The 24,415-nt window shown below is 52.3% G+C and overlaps 2 protein-coding genes across 2 annotated transcripts; both read right to left on the reverse strand.

The window, feature by feature from the left end:
• Positions 1-4,224: 4,224 nt before the first annotated feature.
• CHRND (cholinergic receptor nicotinic delta subunit) lies at positions 4,225-13,399 on the reverse strand. The gene is made up of 12 exons (XM_044005355.1): positions 13,305-13,399; positions 12,780-12,925; positions 10,807-10,851; positions 10,547-10,656; positions 10,158-10,313; positions 9,676-9,791; positions 9,338-9,538; positions 8,534-8,645; positions 8,298-8,412; positions 6,602-6,803; positions 6,368-6,486; positions 4,225-4,668 (listed from the first exon to the last, which is right to left on the reverse strand). Exons 1-12 carry the CDS (start codon positions 13,354-13,356, stop codon positions 4,486-4,488), a joined length of 1,557 nt encoding a protein of 518 aa, XP_043861290.1. The 5' UTR covers positions 13,357-13,399; the 3' UTR covers positions 4,225-4,485.
• A 531-nt stretch (positions 13,400-13,930) lies between these two features.
• On the reverse strand, positions 13,931-23,310 carry PRSS56 (serine protease 56). The gene is made up of 14 exons (XM_044003634.1): positions 23,202-23,310; positions 22,072-22,105; positions 21,664-21,801; positions 21,148-21,308; positions 20,831-21,020; positions 19,188-19,287; positions 18,898-19,057; positions 18,460-18,602; positions 17,695-17,857; positions 16,726-16,908; positions 16,430-16,600; positions 15,813-15,872; positions 15,232-15,338; positions 13,931-14,926 (listed from the first exon to the last, which is right to left on the reverse strand). The coding sequence occupies exons 1-14, from the start codon at positions 23,308-23,310 to the stop codon at positions 14,741-14,743; spliced, it is 1,905 nt and encodes a 634-aa protein (XP_043859569.1). The 3' UTR covers positions 13,931-14,740.
• Positions 23,311-24,415: the final 1,105 nt, after the last annotated feature.

Genomic DNA, 24,415 nt, shown 5'->3' on the forward strand with positions numbered 1-24,415 from the left:
GTCTCCTTATTCCCCTCAACCAGTGAATGAGTAGGAAGGGGAGGGCAGAAATATGTTTGATTTTACATTTACAGATAACCCCCATTCCTTGAGAGTAACAAAGTAAAACAATGAAGTAAAAGTAATAATATAGTGATCTCATCTGAAAGTATACCACCATATCACATCTGTAGCATCCCTTCCACCTCTACATTTTTTAAAAGTTTTTTTAATGAACAGAAGTCTATTTTCTCTCCCTCTCATTCCTCCCACCCCATTGAAAAAAGAAAAATAAATTCTTTGAAGCTAACTTGCATAGTCAAGCAAAACAAATTCCCTCATTAGTGGCACACAAAAATACCTGTCTCATTCTGCATCCTCAATCTTCCCCTCAGTGTCAGTAGGGTAGAATGTGCAGGAGAGATGTAGGAATATGCTGGGCTGAGAACAGGCAGGGCATGGGAGATGTGTACACAAGTGACACTTCCTTTATACAGTTATTTTTTGTTTTGTTTTTCTTTGTGGGGCAATGGGGATTAAGTGACTTGCCCAGGGTCACACAGCTAGTAAGTGTCAAGTGTCTGAGGCCGGATTTGAACTCAGGTCCTCCTGAATCCAGGGCCGTTGCTTTATCCATTGCCACCTAGCTGCCCTATCCAGTTATTGTTAGTGACCACCACTAGGGGGACAAATTGCTCAATAAATCAACAGTCAACAAGCACTTATTAAGCATCTACTGTTCGTTCAACACTGGGTTGGGTATCTGAACCTCGTGAGCCTCAGTTTCCTCACCTGCAGAATGGAGACAATGTCTGCATGACTCGCCCCCAGGCTTGCCATGAAAGAAGAGCTTAGTAAACCTGGGAAATCCATGGAAATGAGACTTGCTACAGCTGTCGTCAGAAGGATTTCTGTGGAAGTGAATTTTCTAGATAATTGGAACTTGGAACTCCCAGGAACAAGAGTTCCTGAGCATTTTGAGGGTCAATGTATCTAGAATTCCTTGAGGGGCCACTGAGAGACACAGAAGAGTTTGCCCCTAAATGAAATGGTCCCAGGCCACTGGACCTTGATAGCTTTTCTCTCTGCTTTTCATTTTTTTTCTTTCTTTTTTTTTTGGGGGGGGGGCAATGAGGGTTAAGTGACTTGCCCAGGGTCACACAGCTAGTAAGTGTCAAGTGTCTGAGGCCAGATTTTAACTCAGGTCTTCCTGACTCCAGGGCCGGTGCTTTATCCACTGCACCACCTAGCTGTCCCCTCTCTGCTTTTCTTAATTCCTCTGTCTGCCTTGTATGATCCTTTTTTTTATCCTTTCCCCAGAGTCAGTTGTCAGCTCTCCTCATTGTCAGTGAGCCCCACTGCCCAACTGAGTGATTAATACACAATTGTCTGTGTGAAAGCCTCAGGGATCTTCTGTGAAATAAAATGCATGACCTTTGTGACCAGCTGTTGACTGTTCTGGGGCATTTCTGTTGACTGCTAAGTTCTTGTGGTGTTTTGGATGATCAAAGATGCCAGAAGTTTGATCTCAGGATATGCTGGATGGAAGTAGAGATGAAGGTTTACTCTAGATCCTCATGTTCATATTTCATAGATATTTCTTTTGTACATATGTGTGTATGTGTTAGAAATCTAAGTGGCATGATGAGCCGGATGGTTTCAGAAAAACCTGGGAAGACTTATATGAACTGATGCAAAATGAATTAAGTAGAATCAGGAGAATATTGTACACAGTAACAGAAATATTGTACAATGATCAACTGAGAAAGACTTAGCTATTCTGATCAATACTATGATCCAAGACAATTCCAAAGGACTTAGGATGAAAAATGCTATCCACCTGCAGAGGAAAAATCAACAGAGCCTGAATGCAGATGAAAGCATACTTTCATTGTCTTTATTTTTCTTGTTTTTTTTGTCTCTGTTTTCTTTTGCAACAAGGTTCATATGGAGTTATGTTTTGCATGAGTACACATGTATAACATACATCAACTTTCTTGCCTTCTCAAGGAAAGGGAGGGGAAGAAGGAAGGGAAAGAATTGGGAATTCAAATTTTTTTAAGTGAATGTTAATTTTTTACATGTAATTGAGAAATGTTTAATAAAACATATTGGGGGGAAAGAAATCCAAGTGGCAACGCAAATTGGTTCTCTATTGTGAGCCTTGATTAGGTTCTAAATCAGTCACATCCACTGTAGAATGTTTCTCTTTCACTCAGGTTCAAATCCTGTCCCTAATGGCATGCTCTCGTGTGATTTCACCACTCTTAGCCTCAGTTTCCTCATCTTTAAAAATGAGGTCCCTTCTGGCTCTGATCCTTCCCTTTGGTTATACTCAACAAACCTTTAAAAAAACTCACTGTGGGGGCAGCTAGGTGGTGCAGTGGATAGAGCACCAGCCCTGGATTCAGGAGGACCTGAGTTCAAATCCGGCTCCAGACACTTAACACTTACTACCTGTGTGACCCTGGGCAAGTCACTTAACCCCAATTGCCACACCAAAAACCAAAAACCTCACTGTGTCTTCCTTTGGGGATTCTGGTAATGAAGAAAGGGAAAATAGCAGTGAGCTCCATGGGACCAGAAGGACAGAGTTGCAGGAAAGTGTGGCCCCAGAGGGCAGAATTAGCATTGATAGGCGAAATTTGTAGAGAGGCAGATATGGGCTTTAGGTAAAGAAAAACATTCCCCAAATTAGATCTGAAATGGGATTCCTTAGAGGGTAGTGAGCTTTCCATGTCTAGAAGTCTTCGAGGAGGAAGTAGATGGCTATGGTCTTTATATTTAGGTGAAAGAGTCTTCCTTAGGCATGGGGAGGCAATTTGAAGTATAAAGAAGGCTGGATTTAGACTCAATGGACCTGGGTTCAAAATCTACGAGCCTGGGATCCTGAGATGGCCTCAGAGGTCCCTTCTACCTCTCGGATACTAGGGCTCTAGATGGGTCAGTCATGGGAATGAGAGGACGGAGACTTATGGAGGAAAACAGTGGCCCAGAATCAGAGAAAGGTTAGCATAGAAAGGTAGAACCAATCACCGGGGACCCTCCAGGAGTGGGAGCTTAACCAGGGAAGAGGCATCACCATGACACTGGGGTATGGCTTGGAAGGACAGAAAGAAGGTACCAGGCTAGATCCAGAGCCACCAGTTCCCAGAGGGAGAGAGAATCAGCAGAGCTGCTCCCTGGACAATTGTAGCTGGGGGCGCTTGCCTATGGTGGCCCTCGATACCCTGCTTCATCTTGGCCCTTTGTTTTGTGCAGCTGATCGGCAGGAGATAATAGGAGGAGGGGAAATCGGGGAGGAGAGGAGCACAGACTTGTTCCTACCACTGACTTTTGCTGGAAGATGAGCAGGCCCATCTCCTGAAGAGGGAGCTAAGGAGCCTGGATTTAGAAGGGTGGGAGGCCATCCAGCCCAACCCTCTCATTGACAGTTGGGACGACCTGTCCAAGGTCCTGCTGGGGGTGAGTGGCAGAGCCAGGACTGGACCCATGTCATGCCATGTAGGTTCATGGGCTGGTAACTCTTAGTCTGGAAGGGACCTCAGATGCCATCTTGTCTAACTCCCTCGTTTTACAGAGAAGGAAACTGAAGCCCAGAGAGGGAAAGTCAGTCTCTCAGTCACACGAGTTTGGATTGTTGAATCCAGGAGCTAAGCCTAGATTCCTCGACCCAAGAACCATGCTCTTCCCACTGTGCCTTGCTGCCCGCCCAGGCATCTGGCATTAAGACCTCAGCCCAGATGATTTCTATCTGTGGTACCCTAGACAAGTCATTTCCCTTCCTGAAACCTCAGCCTCCCCATCTTTCAAACGGGTATAATAACAGCACCAATATTGAATGGGTTATTGTGAGACTCAAATGCAACTTAAAAAATTTGTAATTTGATTTTTAATTTGAAATATGATTTAAATGATCTCCAATGAGAGAATGTCTGTAAGTCTATTTGAACACTTGAGCATGCTCCAGAGATGTTCCTTCCTCTATTCCAGCACTGAGCAGAGCGGGGCATGTACTGGGTCAACAAGGACTTAATTTATTGATCCACACTGTCTCTGCCCCCTTTCTGTCTTTCCTTCCCTCCTTCCCCTTCCTTCCTTCCTTCCTTCCTTCCTTCCTTCCTTCCTTCCTTCCTTCCTTCCTTCCTTCCTTCCTTCCTTCCTTCCTTCCTTCCTTCCTTCCTTCCTTCCTTCCTTCCTTCCTTCCTTCCTTCCAAGGAAACCCTGCCTGCAAAAGTCCATGGCTCTTCTATCCCCAGGAATACAGACTGATCTATTCCCATCCCATTCCCTCCCAGCCCGCCCCCTTCCCCTAGGACAGTATTGACTCAGGGCCTGGTCTTTTGAGAAGGGAGACCCTTCAGGGCCTCAGCAGGAGCTAGGGCTATGGCCCCTTCTTCATCTCTCCTCAGACCCCTATCTTTCAGAACAGTAACCCCTCCCCGCCTCCCCAGGACAGGGGCCATGGAACTGCCTTGGTCTGTGGGCCCCTGGACGGGCCAGCTCCTAGATGAAGCGTTTGTCCTTCTCAGCATAGGTGAAGGGGTCCCCAGGAAAAGGCTGAAGCGGGGGCTGGTTGTACATGCCCTGCAGGAGAATCCAAGCAGTGCCCAGGGACATGAGAGGGGTCACCACAAAGAGGCAGAGGCGATCCACGGTGCGGGCCACCCGGCCCCAGCTATCCTTTTCCTGGGAGACAATCAGCCAATCAACAAGCCTTCATTAAGACCCCGCCATGTAGTAGGGGCCAAGGGGCCCCAAAGACAAGAGTGAGACAGAGCCACCCAGAAATAGACAACCCAAGAGCCCTCCCCAGGGACTCCAGAAGGGGGGGCAGTCCTCAGTTTCCTTGCCTTCATGACCATACTTGCTGAAAGAGTTGTCTACACTTCCTTCCAAACACTCTCCTTGGTGTGACCTGCCATCTGGCTTCTGTTGCTAACATTCCACTGACCCCGCAGCCCCAAAGATTTCCAAGGACGTGAATCAGGAGTGTCTGGTCCTCATGCTCCTTAACCTCACAAAGCATTTGGTGCTGATGCTCACACCCCTCCTTCCTTGGTCAAACCCTCCTTGGGTATCACTTCTTTAAGCTTCCTCGAGTGGATCATTGATTTTTGAGTTGAAGGGACTGCTGAGGCCATTTGGTGTATATATACACACACACACACACACACACACACACACACACCCATTTGACAGATGAGGAAATAGAGACTTAAAGTGATAAAGTGACTCCACAGGACAATATACAGGATGGTAGATTTTGACCTAGAAGGGATGTCATCCATCTGGTCTAACCCCTTCATTTTGCAAATAAGGAGACTCAGGCCACAAGAGGCTTGCTCACCCAGGGATGTAGGTAATAAATAGCAGAGCTAAGATTAAAACTCAGGTCTTCTGACTCCTGCCCTCCCATCCCATGCTGCTTCCTCAGCTTCTAGACTCCTTGAGACACATGCTTTCTAGCATTCTCCTGGTCTCCTGATACTCTTCACCTCAGCAGCCTAATGCCCTTCCCGGCCTCCACCAAAGGCTCTAGGCTGCTCACCCCCAAATCTTCCTCTCCAGCTCTGATGTGTCTTTTCATTTCAGCATCAGAAGATTTGGGTTCAAATGCCCAGGTTTGCCTCCTCTACTTGTATGACTTTGGGTAAGTCACTTGCCCTCTGGTTTCTAAGGTCTCTTCTCATTCTAGAGCTCTGATTCTAGGGTTCTTGGGCCTTGGTTTCCTTCTCTGTAAAAGCTGGGGGTCTCTTCTGACTCTAGCTCTTTGATCCATGACTACATTGGTGGGGGTGGGGCAGGAGAAGGATCTGGGACAGGTCAAGGGTCTTCTGGCCAGTAGCCACTGTCGGTCTATATCGACACGACAGTCTCAGCCTCTGGCATGCCACAAGGCTGGGCCTGGAATCCTCTCTGTATGACCCACAGGGCATCACTCTGGTTATTCTGATGAGTGGTGATGCCTTCACCCACCGCCTCCCATCCCACCCATGTCCACCTCTGGGATATCAGGCAGGTTCCAGCCCAGCCCTGGGGCCTAGAGAGGACATAGGAGTGTATCAGGGTGCACCAGGCAGCTGAGGGGGACCCTCACTCTTGCAGCTCTCCTTTCTTTTTTCCTTTTCTTTTTTTCTTTTTTATGCTGGGCAATGGGAGTTAAGTGACTTTCCCAGGGTCACACAGCTAGTAAGTGTCAAGTGTCTGAGGCTGGATTTGAACTCAGGTCCTCCTGAATCCAGGGCCGGTGCTTTATCCACTTCACCACCTAGCTGCCCCCGCAGCTCTCCTTTCAATGCCAGTCACTGGGGGCCAGTGGATCTCCCAGCCACCCCCCCCCCAGGACTTCTCCCCTGCCCTCTCAGCCTGAGGGACCTTCCCTCACCTCGTTGTAGCTGTTTTGATCTCTCATGTGGTTGACGATGAAGTTGGCTCCGTCCACGGCCGGCTTTATCTCACTGTACAGCTCTTGCTGAGACTCTTCCGACCCTGCGGGGGGCTGCCCTGCCAGGAGATGTGAACGCAGGGGGTTCTGCTAAGCTGGCAGAAACGAGGGGTCGGTGCCCGCCTGCCCGCCCCTCACCCCGCCTGGATCGCCCGCCCCGGCCCGGATGCTCACGGGCAGGAGTGACCCGGCTGGCCAGCCCATGCCGCTCTGACTGCTTCTCGAACATGAGGTCACTGCGGGACTTGACGGTGAAGTATTCTTCGGCTTTGGAGATGTAGCCCAGAGAGCTGCTGCGGCGGATTTGGGAGCCCAGCACTGGCTCCGCTTCTGGCTGGGACATGTGCAGGATCCGTGGCAGGGTCTCCAGGAACATCTGGGGGAGTGAGAAAGGCCATGTCCGACCAGGGTGCTTCCTCCTCCTCTCCCTCAATGGAGAAGTGCCCAGGCTCATTTGCCCACCCTCCCCCATGGCTCCTTTATTTGTCATCATGGGGGACCAGAGGGAGTAGGGAGAGGCAGCCAGGAGGCACAGTGGACAGAGTGCCTGGCCTGGAGTTAGGAAGACCTGAGTTCAAATCTAGCCTCAGACACTTACTAGCTGTGTGACCCTGGGCAAGTCACTTTAACCACTGTTTGTCTCAGTTTCCTCATCAGTAAAATGAGCTGGAGAAGGAAATGGCAAAGCACTCTAGTATCTTTGCCAAGAAACCCCTCAACTGGATCACAAAGAGTTGGACACAACTGAAAACAACTGAACAGCCACAAAGGGGTGAGGAGATGGCCCACTGAGGTGGGCCACCGTACCCTGTGCTGGATATTAGGGAATACAAAGCAAAAATGAATTAGCTGCTGCCCTCAGGAAGCTTACACTCTGTTGGTTCATTCGACCACCATTTATTAAGCAGCTGTTGTGTGCCAGGTGAGAGGCTGGTGGCCTCAGAACTGAGAAGGCCTGGATTCTAGTCCTGCCCCGATGACTACTGGGCAGGTCAGTTCCCCCCCATTCCTTATAGGTGACTCTCAGTAGCTCTAAGTGGCTTCTCAACACGCATGAAATCATAGGCTCTTTCAACAACAACCACCCGGACAATGCGCTTCTCTGGGAGCTAATGTTCGACTAGACACATGAAGACCGTGTGACCTTGGGAAAGTCACCTCCTCTCTGTGCCTTTGGTCCTCATCTGAGCACCTCTACTTCCTACCTCAAAGGATTGTTGTGGGAAAGGGAGGGCTATGGAGATGGTGGCTGTGACAATTGATAGCCTGCATTCCTGAAGCACTCTGAAAACTATGAAATTATTACTTCCATTTAGCAGATGGGAAAACCAATGCTCCTAGAGGTTAAATGACTTGCCCAAGGTTATATCGCTCAAACATGTTAGAGGTGAGATTTGAACTCGGGTCTTCTGGACTTAGTCAATGGCTCCTTCCCATTTTCCTGCTCTCTACAGCTATTCATGTAATGATCTCACTATCTTTTTTTCCTCTCCTCTTCCTCCCCTCCCCGCTCCCCTTCTCTTCTCTCTCTCTCCTTTTTCCATCTAGAGTCATTTCCCTATTATATTTCTCTTGGCCCCTGGCCCTCCTTTGGTTCCTGGCCCACCCCCTTACCCTCCAGAGTTTTCCAAACCATCCCCAGCCTGACCCCAGCACAGGATCCCTCTCCCCTGCCACCCTTATGCATTATTCTCTTCCACTAGAGTGGAAGAGCTTTGAGGGCAGGGACTGTCTTTCCTTTTGCTTATATTGCATCTCTGGGGCTTAGCACAATGCCTGGCATACAGCAAGTGATTAATAAATGCCCTCCATATGTCTATTATCCATCTTCTCCACCCAACCTGTCCCACCTCTTCTCCTCCAGACTCACCTTCCTGACCCCCTGAGAGAGGACGTGGGTGCTAGGTGTCCGGTGGTGGATATTTAGAGTGACCACACAAATGAGCACAATGACCGTGACAAGGACCATGCCAAAGAGAAGAAACCTGCCAGGGATAGAGATGGTGCCGAGCCTTGAGCCCAAGCCCTGGGTCCTGAGCCCTGGGTCCTGGGTCCAGTCACAAGGAAGCAATGGAGAAGAGGGGAGAGCAGAGGGCTCTCACTCACTTGCCAATGAGGGGGATGGCATGGGAAGTAGCAGGCAGACGCTTGGAAATGAGCAGCAGGAAGACAGACTGGGCCAGCAGCACAGAGATGGTCAATGAGGTCTTCTCACCACCTAGGAAGAAGACTGACCTTAGGCTCTGACCTCTGACCCCTGGCCAGTGACCTTTAAACCCAGACCTCATCATCACTTCTGGCTTAGGGCTCAGGGGCTCCATCTCTGGCCCTGTCCTCAGGTGTCTGGCTAGCCTACTCTCCTCTTGCCTCCTGGGACTGTATTGATTTTTCTGCCCTTGGGAGAGTTAGTTATGATGGGCAGAATGAAGGTTGGGGAAGGGGGATGGGCAGGGGCAGAATGGTAACTTAGGTGGCACAGAACATAGGAGTAATGAGACCTGTGAGACCTGAGTTCAAATCCTGCCTCAGATACTCGCTTTTTTACTCTAGGCAAGTCACTTACTCTCTGTCTGCCTTGGTTTCCTCAACTGTAAAATAGAGATAATAGCATCTACCTTTCAAGGTTGTCATGAGGATGAGCTGAGATGACGAGACAGAAAGTGCTACATAAACGCTCTCTATTATTCTTATTCTTTCTCTTCCACAGACAAGTTCCTATGATCCCAGGTAGCCCAGTGAGAGGAAGCTGGTTAGAGGGGAGGAAGGAAGGGCTTGGGACCTGAAAGGTCCCACTTGATGTCACAAGGAAGCACTTTGGGGCTGGGACCCCTGGGAATTCAACGGGGAAGCCCAAGAACCAGAGAGCTGAGGGGGGGGGGAGTGTGCAGGGGGCTGGAGCCCCTCCCTCACTGTCAGCAGGCAGGTAGAAGGCCAGGTTGATCATGAAGGAGATGAGGACACAGGGCACTAGAATGTTGATGATGTAGAACAAGGGCTTCCGGCGGATGATGAGGTAGAAGGTGATGTCCTGGTAGCTGGTGCTGGCGGGGGAGACGCTCTGATCGATATTCTTCCGGGCTGCCCGGTGGACGATTTCCCACTCCCCGTTTTCTGGAAAGGAGACAGACGTCCTGGGTGCAGGGCTGGGAGGAACAGGGGCCTCTGCTGGGAGGAGGCCTGGGTGCCTGGACCTTGAGGCAGGAGGGGTTTCTTGGGGTCTGGGGGGACAGGATGGGTGGGCTGGGCACCTGTGAAACCTTCGGGGTCGATGATAATCCACTCCACCGGGTAGGAGCGCCCACTGACTTCATCTGTCTCCTGTTTCAGCTGCAAATTAATTTCCTTGGCCGTGTATGTCAGAGAGCTGTGAGGGATAGAGGGAGATGGCTGACCTAAGGGCACCCTGTGGTCTCCTCCAGAGCAGAGGGACAATCTAAAGGCCCCCTTTGGGGAGAAGTGAGGAGCTCTCTGTCCTTCTGGGACTTGGCCCTTTCTGCTTACTTCATGGGACTCTGGCCCTTGGACCCCTGGGGCTCTACCTGTGGCCCAAGTGTTCCAGTGTCTGGGCCTCTACCCTCCCCTCGTGCCCCTGGGGGCTGTGCTGAGCATTCCTGGGCTCCAGGGAGATGAGCTATGATGGGCTGCAGAATGAACCAGCGGGGGGGGGGGGGGGAACAGAAAAGCAGGAGGCGGAGGAACCAGCTGAGGGGCCAGGGCCCTGCTGTCCAACCTGAACTTGAGAGAACAGTTCTGCCAATCAAAGGGGAAGTCAGTGACCGTGATGGGGCAGGAAGACTGGAAGATGGCGGGGGGCAGCCAGTAAACCCAACCCGAGGGGTAGACGAGAATGTTGCAGGAATAGGAGATGCGGAAGGTGCCGTCATTGCTGCCAGGGCAGAAGGGAGAAGAGTGGAGGTCACTGGGGGGGCCTTGGATGGGGCGAGGGTGGGGGAGAGCTGGGGTGGAGGCCAGGCTGACATGGAAGGAGGGGTCTTGGATAGAGTGGGGGAAGGACCTTGAATGGGGCAAGGGGACTGCTGGATTGAGAGGGGGAGGGGAGGGTTTAGGAGAGAAGGGGCCTTGGGGAAATGTTGGGGTGTTTGGGGGCTCCAGGCTAACTTGTTCTCCAGGACAATCTCTGGGAGCCACAGCATGTCCGGAGGCAGGCGGAGGACGCTAATGTTCCCAAATTCGGCTATATCCCACTGGAGCCGGCTGTCCATCCAACCCTAGACATCCAGAGGACACATGAAGGCCCAGCCTCCACCTCCTCCCACTCCAGCCTGAGGTTGACATCCCCAGGGAAGGCCTAGGATTCACCTGAGGAAGGATTCATTCCCCTACTCCCAAACCCCACCCAGGAAGCCAGACTTTCTCACTTGCTCGATCCATACGTTGGTGGTGAGGGTCTCGTCAACTTCTTTCTGAAAGGAGAGCAGAAGGTTGAGATCTGACCTTAGGCCCTGGATTAGGCCTCCATTTATTTATTTGGGGAGATAGTTGGGGTTAAGTGACTTGCCCAGGGTCACACCACCAGTAAGTGTCTGAAGCTGGATTTGAACTCAGATGCCCCTAACTCTAGGGCTGGTGCTCTATCCACTGTACCAGCTAGCTGCCCCAAACTAGGCTTGAGAGTGGTGACCCAGACCCCAGGACATCTAGACCTCCTGGGTTGGGGGAGTGGCCGATATTTGTCCAAGGAGGTTGTAATACAAGGGGTCTCAGGTCTGAACATAGTCCTCTTTACTATAAGACAACATCAATATCAATAATTGAAGAGGCTGAAGTGGGGGAAAAGCTGACCTCATAGTCAGGAAGACCCCTAACACAGCTTGGATTTGTGACCCTGGGCAAGTCATTTCACCTCCATTGTCTCAGGAAAACTGCTCAATTATAAGAGGTAGAGTAGGCCATCATCTACACCGGTCGGGGGAGCTTCTTCACTGACAATTCCCTAGACCAGCGAAGCCAAACTCAAATAGAAACAGATCCTTGTGGGCTCATATTGACTTAGAAAATCACAGATTAACATTATCTATGTTTCATTGTATTTTTATGTGTCATGTTCAACATTTCCCAGTGACAGTTTAATCTGGCTTGGGCTGCTGGGTTGAGGGCCTCCAGTTTGTCACCTCTGCCTTAGACCAGTGAAAACACAGGTCCAGTTAAATATAATGATATTTTTATATATTACATGTTATAAAAGAATATAATTTATATAATATAATATTTATATAACAAAATCCAGTTTAAAATAATGATAACAATAGACATTTCATTGTGACTTCAATACATTATTTCATTGGGTCCTAATAGACTCAGATTCAGCTCTAGAAGGAACGACCTCCCTCAGACTTGCCCAAGGTCAGGAAGCTGGTGCAAATTAAGTGACGTGCCCAGGGTAATGTAGCCAACCAGTAAGTGTTTAAGGTAGGATTTGAACCCAGGACTTCCTGATTCCAGGTCCTATAATCTCTATCCATTGTGCTATACTGACTTTTGGCACATTAGCTCAGACATGATACAATTTGTTTTCATTATGACCTACAATTCCCAATATATTTCTCGCTTTACCTGTCTCTCTCCCCCTCCCACCCTTTATAATAAGGAAGCAAAATTGACCCACATATCAACCAAGTCTGACAGTGTATGTACTGCTTCATCCCCATAGGCCCCCACCTTGGTCTCAGCAAGGAGGAGAGGGAAAGGTATTTTCAGCATCTCCTTTTGGGGGATGAGGCCCTTCTTTTCTTATAGAATTTCTCTGGGCCCATGATGCCCACTCAGCTTGCTGACCTCCCCCTATAATACCTCCCTTCTCTCTTTTTGTAGGCTTATTTTCTATCTTTCTGCTTTATTCAAGTTATTAGTTGTTTCCATTAATTTTAGTTGACTGCATCATACAATCTGCCAAAACCATCCTATCTTCCTTCTCTCTTCCCCCTTCCCAAACTCGCGGGCTTCTTTCTTCTTCCTCCCTCTTCTTCCCTTTCTTGCTTCAACTCAGGCCAATTAGCATTTATTAACCCACTCTCCCCCTCCACTGTATGCCAGGCCCTGGGCTAGGTGCTGGGATGCTAAGACAAAAATGAACGGCGTCTACCCTCTGGAGGCTTACGCTTTTCTGGGAGGAAACAGCATGTCTGCACCACCAAAGAAATACCAAGTCATAAGGGGGGGGGCAGGGAGAGAGGGTGCTAGTGACAGGGCAGGGGTGGGGGGAGAGGGTGCTAGTGACAGGGCAGGGGGGAGCTCCTCCTCCTGCTCCAAGCTGAGCAGCTGCCCAGGGATGCCCCTGGGGACAGAGGGTGTCACTGTCCCCAGGGAGGCCGGATGACCTTCAGGGACTCACCAGGGAGATGAGGTTGGAGAGGGTAAGGGCCAAGGAGATGTCCACCTTGTCCCCTTGCCGTTCCACAGGCCGAAGGTTCTTGTTATAACCCTTCTCATCAAAAAGGTAGCGGATGAGACGCTCCTCCTCGTTCAGGGCCCAGGCACCTGGGGAAAGAAGGGGCTGGGAGGCTGGGGGCTGGCTGGGGAGGGGTCCAAGGATCTGGGCTGAGGCTGGCTGGGAAGCTGGAGGGGCAGCTCATTCTGACGACCTTGACCTGCTCCAAGGGGCTGAAGCTGGATAGAGGGTCTGAAAAGGCCTCCAGAGTGTGGAGCCTTGAGCAGGATTGGGAGGGGGGACAGGCCTGGAGGAATAGAGGAGATCCTGGGGGGGGGGGCGGCTAGCATGTGTGTATCCTGGGAGCCAGGTAGTGCGGGGTATGGGGCTGGGGAGCAGGGAGGAGGGGCCAAAGTGAAAGTGTTGGTGGGAGGTGGGGCTGCTCCCCTGGATGGGAAGGTGCTGGGGCGGGGGGCAGCAGGTCCTTACCTGAGACAGCCAGAGCTGTGAGCAGCCCCAGCCCCAGCGTCCAGCCCTCCATTCTGTCCCCTCGGTCTGCAGCCCTGGGCCTGACCCCTACTGTCCTAGACAGGGTGCCGAGGAATGTAGATAGGATTGGGGGTGGGGGGAGAGGAAGGAAGGGACAGGTGCTGATGGGCTGGGGGGAGGAGGAGCAGAGGAAATGAAGGGATTATAACAGCAACCGGACACCCTGTGTGGCTCAAGGAGGGTAGGGCAGGGGGAGGAAGTGAGAGCACAGGGAAGGGGGGGGGCAGCAGGGGCAGTGAGGGAAGGGGGCCATGGGAGAGCTCGTTGGGGGAAATGGGCCGTGGGGCTGGGCTCAGAGCTGGGGAGGGGCCCAGAGAGTGGGCCAGGCCATCTGGGGCTGTCACTCATCTGTGGGGCACAGCTGTGTTCCTAGGGGTGGGAAGATGGGAGGCTCCTTCCTTGGGTCGGGGCGGGGGGGGGGGGCTAGCCAAGTGCCCCCTCTGAGGCTTGTGCCTTGTCCATACCCATTCTACCTAGGAAATTCAACTCAATTCAGCCAATATTTATTAAATGCCCCTCGTGTGCCAGGTCCTGGGATTACAGACAAAGAGAGACAGCCCCTGGCCTTCGGGGTCTTCAGATATACAGTCGTTCACTGGGAGACATGAGGAGGAGGAGGAACACACATTTATTAAACGCCTACAGTTTGCCAAGAGGCCCTGGACCCCAATATCTCCATAGCTGTTTTTTTTTTAATCGACATTGTTTGTTTTTCTGTCAACCACATTTCCCAGCGTGATCCTACTTCTGCCTCCCAGAGTCATCACTTATAACAAAGAATAAAAAAGAGGGGAAAACAATGCAGCAAAATTAGCCTGCACGTCCAGAAAGTTTGATGCTGTATGCAATGTGTCATACCCATAGGCCCCCACCCCAGGCCCCAGAACTTCAGAAGTTCCTTCTATTTCCAGATGAAGGTTGGTTGTTCTCCCAACCAAGTTTATGATCCCAAGAGTTGATGGATCTTTACTCGTTGGTCCAGTTCCAAGGGAGCTCTTGGGGGTAGCGGGAATTTATTATAGAAATGCTCGTTCTCAGATGATATCCAAATCTCTACCCAGTCCCTTCATAAACCAGATCTACTGATAAATAACTATGTTATCCTGATCCCTGCCCCTCCCCCCTGCCAGACCAGCACCCCATGGGCTGTCATGTCCCCCTGAAAGGCTAAGGAGAGGGTGCCTGTCACAGGGCACCCCCACCATCAAACTTCATCTGGAGGCTGGGATGGCCTGGGGGGCTCCTTGGCCCCACCTTCAGGGGCATCAACTCCAAGAGGTTTCTCTGTTCTTATTCTCTTCACCCTGCTGTCTCCATTGCAGTAGGGCTGAGCCCCCACTGAGTCCCAGGGGGCATCTGGCCTGAGTCCTTCCTGACTATATTGGGGGCCCAGCTCTCAAGGCTCTCAAGGCTCGGGCCAAAAGGCCGGGGAGGCTATGAGTGAGGGTGGCAGGCTCCATTCCGATCATGGTGACAAAGACCACTCTACGGCCCCCCACGACTGCTCTGACTTGGGCCTGGAGGAGTCCCTTCTGAGTTCTGGAGCCCAGGTCAGCCAGGATCTGTTCAAGGAAAGGGGCAGATCAGGAGGGGAGCTGTGTCTCCCTTCCCAGCATCCTCCTTCCTCTGCCTCTTTTAGTCCCCTCCTTTGGGAGGGGTCCCCAGGATTAGTTTAGGGGATCTTTAGCAGTGTGATTTGAACCTGTTCTCTGGATGGGGGAGGCCTGGATCACACTGACAAAGGGAAGCCCCTTTTCCCCCCTTGACTTTCTCCGCTGAGGCCTCCCTGCTTCTGGCCCATCCTAAGCCAGGTCAGGTTGTGTGGGACAAGAAGACAAGCCTGGGGTCTGAGGGGCTCTGTGCATACCTCCTGAAAGTCCATAGACAGCTGGTCAGGGGGCACTTGCAGGATCCAGGCATAGGCTCCCCGAACAGCAGCCAGTTTTTGGCCCAGAGTGTCCAGCCCAGGGCAGCCTGGAGGGAGGGGCACGACACTCGAGGTTACAGAGGACTTTAGAATCACCGTTTCCCTCTAGTCCTCACAACACCTCTGCGAGCGGGTGGTACCGTGGAGAAGGGGAAGGAGGGATCCGGGGACAGAGATCGCCCAAAACGACCTGCACCAGAATCCACAGGGCAGCTGTGGAGGACACGGGACCGGTACGGACCCCGAGAGGCGGTATGTGCTGAGCATTTAGAGCTGAGAGAGTTTAGAGAACATCTGATCCAATTCCCTCTTTTTACAAATGGGGAAACTGAGGCCCAGGGAGCTTAAGAAGGCGCCTACCCAGTTAATACCACTAACGAGTGTTGGAGGTGGGATTCAGACGCCAGGCTTTTCCTGACTTCACGTCTCTCTCCCCTTTATCCCATTGCCTCCCTCCGAGGGAGATGGCCTCGGGGCAGTGCTGGGTTGGAGGGGGATGGGAGGAGGGCCTGTCCCATTACCTTTCTCTTCTGCCTCCTGCTCCTGCCTCCCCTGGGGTAGGGGGGCTTCTCCTCGGGGGGCTGAGGAGGAAGAAGACAGTGGGGAGCCAGAACCAGAGATGGAGAGTAGGCAGCAACTCACCGGAGGTGGGGAGGGGGAAAAGCGCACTCAGTTGTGCCTAGAGATTTGGGCGTCTGGGGTAAGCGCCACAAACCACGCCCCCCGCAAGAGGCAGGGAAGTTATTCCGAGGAGGGAACAGGGTGCTCATCACCCCATATGGGGAGACAAAGACCCTAAGATGCTGCCTCTAGGCCACTGCTAGGGAGGCTGTCAAAGGGGGAAAGATGTGGGGAGATGGGGAAGTGAAAGGCATCAAAGTATTGTCATCGAAAGTGAAAGGCAGAAAGCATTGTCAGGGCCCTGAGGTAAAGCCCCGATGTCCTTGCCTTAGGTGAGGCTCCTGTCACAGGAGTGGAGGAGGGGTTCAGGGAGGTTAATACATGGGGGGGGGGAGTCAGGCAAAACTGAGGGTCTCTAAGAACGATGAGGTGTCAGAGGAAAGAGTTCCCAAAGGGCGACTGAGGCAGGGAAGTTTGCCGTCCAGAGGGAGGGAGTCAGGAAAGAGGATCGAGGTACCTGAGCCCTGGCCCCGCCAAGGAGCACGAGGAGGAAGCCAGGAGTGTTCCAGAAGCCCCAGGCCAAGCTGAGGCAGGGCTCGCGCAAGACGAAGCAGACCCAAGTGACGGGAAAAGAAGTCCTGAGCATCTCTGAGTAGGCTCAGCAGCGTCTGGAGCAGAGAGCGCAGCTCTGCGGGAGGGCCACAGATGGGGGAGGACTCAGGAGGGGAGGAGAGATTCCAAGCCCCCCACACCCCGGGGCCCCCTCCCGACCTGCCCTGCAGCCAGGCCCCCAGGCAGCAGGGGGAAGCTGACCACATCTCCTCTTGCGCAGTTGACACTTCTTCTGGGACAGGCGGGGACAGGCGCCAGATCCCCGAGGCGCGGGGCAGGAGCGCTCATAGAAAGAGCAGAGGCGGCTGAACTCTGCCGAAGGGTCCTCCTGGGTGTCCAGGGCCAAGAACTCCCGGCAGCTGGGCTCCCGGCTGGAAGGAGGGGCTGCAGAAGACACAACTGGATCGGCCGGTTCTTTCTCTGAACCAACCTCGTGAAGCTATTGGGTCAATTTATCAGTCAATCAATCAACCAGCCAGTCAATCAACCAGCTTCCATGCTAGGCACTAGGAATCCAGAGACAAAAGCGGGACGGTCCTTGCCCTCAACAAGCTTACATTCTACTGGAAGAGAGGTGCACAAATACACCCAAGGAAAGGCAGCCTGGTGTAGTGAATACAGTACTAGATTTAGAGTCTTGAGACTTGGGTTCAAATCCTGCCTCAGACATTTCCTAGCTGTGTGACTCTGGACTAGTCAACTTCTCTGTGGTCAGTTTCCTCATCTGTAAAATGTGGACTCAGTGGTCTCTAAAGTCCTTTTCTCTCTAAAGCCATGAGAGGAAGGGAGGCCGCTGGGAAGAAATGGAGACACAGAAGAGAATGGGATTTACCCAGGCGGGGCCAGAGCATGAGTTTAAATTTCTAACCTAGGAGCAGGATCGTTTTGTCTGTATGCCCTGCTCCTAGCACGGAGCCTGGCACGTAGTAGGTGCTTAATACCTGCCTGCGGGACCCATCAATAGAACGCAAGCTCTTTGAGGGCAGGAGTGGGTTCATTGTTGCCTCTGCACATCCCCAGCCCAGCCCCAGCACGTGGCAGGTGCTAAATCAATGGCCGCTGGATGTGATGATTGCTCTTTGTGTCCTGATTCCCGGCAGCATGCAAGGGGAAAGGTGGAGGAAGAAGCCCAAGGAAAGGCGGAGGAGGAGGCGGGGGAGGGGCGCTCACCATCCAGCTGCTGGCGGATCCAGTTCCCGAAAGCCGCCACGCGGGTGTACACGCCGGGCTTGCCTGGCTCTCCACAGCCGTCCCCCCAGGACGTGATGCCGTAGAGGACCTCCCTGAGGGAGGGCCCAGCCACTGAGCATGTCAGAGGCCCCCCTGAGTCACCCTGTGGGCACATGCCGGGGAGAGGGAGGAGCTGGCAGGCCCCCGGGCCACCAGGTTGTCCCCCCTTTCCCCCAACCAGGGAGCGATTCCATACAGTTGCAAAGGAACCGTTAAGGAGAATGGGATAAGTAAGAATCAGGAGATGGGGGGGGGGCAGGTTCGAGTCTCAGCCCTGCCACTAACTTGGCAACCTAGGGCAAATTGCTCTCCTTCTCTGGGCTGCCCAGAGCGGTTGAGATCAGGTGGTCTCTAAGTTTTTCCACATTTGGTGACTCAAAAGGGGAGAGGGTGGGAAGGTTGCTAAGACATAGTCACATCCTGGTTTTGTTCCCTGCTCATGTTCACAGGGTCATAAAATCTCGGGTTTTAATGCTGAAAGGAGACTCAGAAGCCAACTGGTCCAACCCCTCACTTTATGGAAAAGGGAATTGAGGTCCAAGGGGGTGAAGGGACTGGCCCAAGGTCATTGGGGTGGGATCTGAGGTGGGATCTGAACTCAGGCCTTCACCCATTCTAAGAAGCTTCCCCATGAAGGAGAAGAGAAAATCGAGAAGCTCACACTGTTGGCCTGTTGGGGTCTCCAACAGGCTCCCTTCCTCCTACCTGGCAGGAGTCCACCCCTCCAGACAAATAGCCAGCACAGAGCATGGTGTTGGGGTGAAGTGCTGGCCCCAGAGCTGTCCGGCAAGTGTCCAGGCTGAGCAAGGGGACTCTGGCCTCCGTCACATCCTTAGCCGCAGGGCCGTCTGAGAGGGAGTGGCAGGATGCCATTGGGCATAGAGGTCGTGGGACACTGGCTCCACTCCCTGTGACCCTTTCCTTCTACCTCCCCATACACCCACCTACTCCCATCTCCCTTCCCATTTGTGTGTGTGTGTGTGTGTGTGTGAGAGAGAGACAGAGACAGAGACAGAGACAGAGAGACAGAGACAGAGAGACAGATACAGAGACAGACAGACAGAGAGGCAGAGACAGAAACAGAGACAGAATGCTAGACAGCCACCTACAACCCCAGTGACTCAGAGCCCCGGTCAATCATACCTTCGTACACAGCTCCCCAGCCAGCAATGGAACAGATGGTGCCTGCTGGAGGTTCTCTGGGCTCCTCAGGCAGACAAATAGGCCATGCCCACTCGGATGGGGGCACTGGTACCCACAGCTCCACCAAAGCCAAGTCATTTTGGAAGGTCTGGGGATCAAACTATAGGAAGAAGGGAAGGGGGTATGTCAGTGGGGGTGGGGCTGAGAAAGGGGAAGTCAGAGTTGTGGGGGACCCAGGGACCAGGAGCAGTTTGGAGGCAGGGGATAAGGAAGGGCTCTGGGGGTCTTACCTTGGGGTGGGGCAGAATGCGGTTAACAGGGATCCCCTCCTCCTGCCTCTCCCTTGGGGAACTGCTCAGGGTCACTGTCCACAGTAGCTCATTCTGAAGGCTGGGGGGGTGGGGAAGGAAGAGGCTACTGATTCTCCTGGGCCCTTCCTTCTCTCTCATGTCTCAGGAGGGGGATTCACACAGAGGCTGCTAGATTTAGAGCTGAAAGAAACCTCAGAGTACATCCAGTCCAATCCAATGAGGATTTTGCAGATGAGAACACTGAGGCCAAATAAAGTGACCTGCCCAAGGTCACACAGGGAGCAATTGAGAGGTAAGATTTGAACTCAAGTTCTCACTGTGTGTTGTATTTTCTACTATACTATTTCTGGGTTGACAATAATATCAATAGCCAGCATTTATAGAGGACTTACATTTTGTCCTCATAACAACCAAAGGAGGTAGTTACTATTATTATTTCCATTTCACAGATGAAGAGACTGAGGAAGACTAAGTGACTGTCAATGACCACACAGCTAGTGTCTGAGGCCATATCTGAACCTCAGGTCTTCCTTCCTTCCTTCCTTCCTTCCTTCCTTCCTTCCTTCCTTCCTTCCTTCCTTCCTTCCTTCCTTCCTTCCTTCCTTCCTTCCTTCCCTCCTTCCCTCTTTCTTTCCTTCCTTCCTTCCTTCCTTCCTTCCTTCCTTCCTTCCCTCCTTCCCTCTTTCTTTCTTTCTTTCCTTCCTTCCTTCCTTCCTTCCTTCCTTCCTTCCTTCCTTCTTTCCTTCCTTCCTTCTTTCCTTCCTTCCTTCCTTCCTTCTTTTCTTCCTTCCTTCCTTCTTTTCTTCCTTCCTTCCTTCCCTCCTTCCCTCTTTCTTTCCTTCCTTCCTTCCTTCCTTCCTTCCTTCTTTTCTTCCTTCCTTCCTTCCCTCCTTCCCTCTTTCTTTCTTTCTTTCCTTCCTTCCTTCCTTCCTTCTTTCCTTCCTTCCTTCTTTCCTTCCTTCCTTCCTTCCTTCCTTCCTTCCTTCCTTCCTTCCTTCCTTCCTTCCTTCCTTCCTTCCTTCCTTCCTTCCTTCCTTCCTTCCTTCCTTCCTTCCCTCCTTCCCTCTTTCTTTCTTTCCTTCCTTCCTTCCTCTGTTCATCTACTCATCTGTTTCTTTGTTTTCAGTGTGACTTTATTGGTGTAGGGAATTCCAGTGGAGGAAACTCCCTGTTCTAATGCAGGGGAGTGACTCCTATTCAACATATAGCTGTAGGGAGTTAGGGACTTGTTGGGGGTCCAGTCTCACAACCTGTATGTGTCAGTAGAGGGACTTGAACCCATCTCTCCACAGCACATATTATCTGAGCTGCCCTCTACCTGGGAGGTAGGGACTTTAGCCATCCTTATCCCGTAGGCCTCTCTGTGGCCCTGTCCAACTCTAAATCCTGATAGTATGAACTACTTGGGTCATACCCAGAGCACTGAGCCCACCTCCCTTTCCCCATGAGGAGGGTTTTGGACGGGTTTAGCAATACTTCTATCATCCACCAGGGGGCAGCAGAGATCACTGCCTGGCTGAGGCTGTTAATCCCAGAACCATTAGAGATGGAAGATGAGGGGCAGTGTGGACCTGTGAGTCTGTTTCTGCTCCCCTCCCCCCACTACCTTCCAGGGTTCACACCTTGCAAAGCAGTGAGCAGCGGTGAGAACCCAGGCATCCCCGACTAGGACACCTCCGCACATGGGCTGCCCATTCAACCTCAGCGAGACCAGCCACGGCCAGGAGCCGGGGGATGCTGCCTTGCCCCCCACAATTCTGCCCTGGGTCCACGTCACATTGGCAGTTCCATGTTTCCGCAGGCCACAGGTCACTGGAAGGAAAGGAAGGGGAGTCAGGATGGGGTTCCCGTCCTGGGAGGCACTGCCTGGGATTCCCACATTCCCCCACTTCTAGCCACATTTTCCTCCACCCTTCTGCCCATCTCTTACAGCCCTTACCTAACTTCTGGTGTCCAGGAGAGTTGTGGACATGAGGCTGCTGGCTCCAAAGCGCTAGGGATGTGGGGATCAAGGGGACAAGAACACAATACTGACCTCCGACCAGCACATCCTCATCCCAGTATCCCAGTATCTCCAAGGCCGCCTGGTCCAACCCATTCCTGAGCAGGAATCCTCTCTGTATCACCCCCGATGAATGGCCATCCACCCCCTCAACAAAGGAGCTTGGACCTTGTCCTTGGGCTAACTGAAAGGAGGAGGCTCTAAGGAAGTGCTAGGGTCCAAGAGAAGGGTCCATGGGGGGGAGGGTACACCTCGGTGAATGATTAGTCAGGAGCTAGCCTGGACTTTTGTTCAGCCTTGAGCAGGAAGATAGGAGGGAAGAGAAGAGGGAATAAGAGGAGGAGATGGGATTATGAGGGGACCATGATGCTTGGGAGGAACACTGAGGACCCCAGCCCCAAGAGAAGGGATGAAATGAGTCTAGGTTTCCTGGCCCACCCCCTCGGTGCTCACCAGGACAAGGCAAGGTATGGTTGACACAAGCCCGGCACGCCAGAAGCCTGCGTCTGTATTCCATCGTCGCCCTTTCTATAGCCAGTGAGGCCCTTCTCTGAACAGCCTTCAGCAGGAGAGTGCCCTGTTCGGACAGAGCTGCGGAAACAGAGGGACCGGGGCTGGTCATCACGTCAGATTAGCGAGCACCCAGTCCAGCGCCTTTATTTTTATTTATTTATTTTTTTAGTGAGGCAATTGGGATTAAGTGACTTGCCCAGGGTCACACAGTAAGTGTTAAGTGTCTGAGGCTGGATTTGAACTCAGGTACTCTTGAATCCAGGGCCGGTGCTTTACCAATGTGCCATCTAGCTGCCCCCAGCGCCTTTATTTTACAGATGCAGACAGTCTTAGAGAGGGGCCAGTCACCTGCCCAAGGCCACGCAGGTATTGGAGGCCAAACCTGGGATTCGAAGAGGAAGCTCAAGGGCACCTGGTGTCATGACCTCTGAGGTCCCTTCTAGTTCTAATCTATGATTCTAAGATCTGTAACTAAGCTAGAGTGATATGGGCTTGGCCCCAGGGCATCAAAATGTGGAGGGTGAAGACAGGGTAGAAACTACTGAGTTTAGCAGCCGGCCAGCTAAACTAAACTAAACTAGTTATAATGGAAATGGTGTCTGGGTGGGGTTCCTGCACTCCATGACCTGGTATGCCCATTCATGGGCATACATTATCTCCTGAGGTCTCTTATCAGTATGACTTAATCTGTCTCAAAAAGTTGATTTGAGGTGAATATTGTTCCACTTGCCCCAGGTACAAAAGTGGCTAGTGATGGTCCCACCTGCCCCCATTGCCCTTGGGCACCTTCCAAGGGTCAGTCGTCACATCCGAGAAAAACCAAAGCTAAAACTATGGTTGTAGAGCTCTCCCAAATAGGGATGGAGCAGACATATGAGAGAGGTCTGGGCCATTGGGATGCTACTCACCACCTTCCTCTCCAAATCTCAATTTCTCAATTAACTCTCCTGACTGACTTCCAACCTCTTCCTCTAACCTTAAAATTCCTGTCCTAATCTCCAACTTGGGCAGCTAGGTGGTGTGGTGCCAGGCCCAGAATCAGAAGGACCTGAGTTCAAATCCAGTCTCAGATACTTACTAGTTGTGTGACCCTGGGCAAGTCACTTAACCCAGTTTGCCTCAGTTTCCTCTTCTGTAAAAAATGAGCTGGAGAAGGAAATAGCCAACCACTCCAGCATCTTTGCCAAGAAAACCCCAAATAGGGTTACAAAAAGTCAGACACGACTGAAAAAATGACTGAACAACAAAATCTCTAACTATTCCTCAGCCCCTAAATTCTCCCCCAACCCTGAGTCATTCCTAATGCTCATTTTGCTTTCTAAACTTGAATCATCTATTTTCACTCTTCCCTACCCCATTCTCTTTCTCCCTAATCCCCACTCCTTCCTAAATCTTACACTTTCACCTACTTCCGCCCCAACACATACTCCCCAATTCCCATTCCTCCCACATTCAGGATGGCCAGGGAATAAACTCACCTTGAAGTGTGGTCCTGGCCAGGCGCTCTTGCCGTGGGACTGCAACCCCCACTCCCCCAATGCCCCAGGGGAACAGGAGGCCCAGAAGTCCCAGCGCGGCTAGCAGCATTGTCCCCTGAGGGCTTGGGGAAAACAAGACTGAGCAGTTCCCCCCCACCCCAGGCTCCTGAGGCCTCCAAACTACCCTCCCTGGGCCCCCAGTTCTTCCCCTCCCTTTGTTCTGGCTGGTCCTGGGGCCTATGTCCTTAGACCTCTCCAGCCACTCTGTCTGTCCGTCTCTCCCTGGCCAGGCCCTCCCACCATGCCCTGGCGTAGCAGGGACAGAACAGACGAGGTGAGCTAGAAGAGGGGGGGACAAGGGGCTGTTGGACAAACCCTCCTCTGGCTGGCCCTGGTGTCCTGCTTGGGGTCATGAATAAGGCCTTCGAAGATGCCAGACACAGGGAAGGGAATGGGTGGGGATGAGCCTCTCCCTTTCCCTGGGTCCCCTTTCCCCCCAGTCACAGCCTTTGAAGTCCTGTCCTCAGGGCTCTTTGTGAAAAGGCCCCTTGTTTGCCGGGACACATCAAAGGGGGCATCAAAGGGGGAAAAGCAGGGCTAACGGTTGGGCCGGTGGCCCTGCGAGTGAGTGGGAGGGAGAGGCCAGACCGTCAGGACAGCAGCTTCCCATCCCAGAGCTGCTCATAGAGGCCAGTTGGGGGGGGGGGCATGGGAGAGGGAACCCAGGCCCTGGAATGGGAGGGGGAGCATCTCTAAGCTCATGGCTTACGTCAAGGAGTTTGTGCTGCAGCCCAGCCTGTCCTAGGAGGTCCCAGGCAGCCTCTACAGGCCTGGTTTGAGTGCCTAGAGCCAGCTCTGGAATTTGGGGCTTGGGTTCAAATTCAGACTCTGTTGTGTGCTTTTAGTGGCCCTTCCTCTCTCCAATATCCAACAAGGAGACTTGATTTTGATGATTTTCAAGGTCCCTTGGAGCACTGGATCCCTGATTCCGGGTTCCCTGCCTGGGCCCCAGGAGCTCCCAGGCCTAATTGCTTTGGGGCCCCTTCCCAGACAATTGTTACCACTTCAAAAGGGCAAGATCAAAGCGCTGTAATTAGCGCAGTAATTACTGGAGGGGAAGGGAGGCCAGAAGGGGGTGCTGGCAGCAGGTCCGGGAGATTGGAGGGGGAGAGGAGGAGATGAAAGCCTCTCAGAGGGACCTGCGCTGGCAGAGG

This window comes from Dromiciops gliroides, chromosome 4, assembly GCF_019393635.1.
Source record: "Dromiciops gliroides isolate mDroGli1 chromosome 4, mDroGli1.pri, whole genome shotgun sequence".
NCBI classification, from domain to species: Eukaryota; Metazoa; Chordata; class Mammalia; order Microbiotheria; family Microbiotheriidae; genus Dromiciops; species Dromiciops gliroides.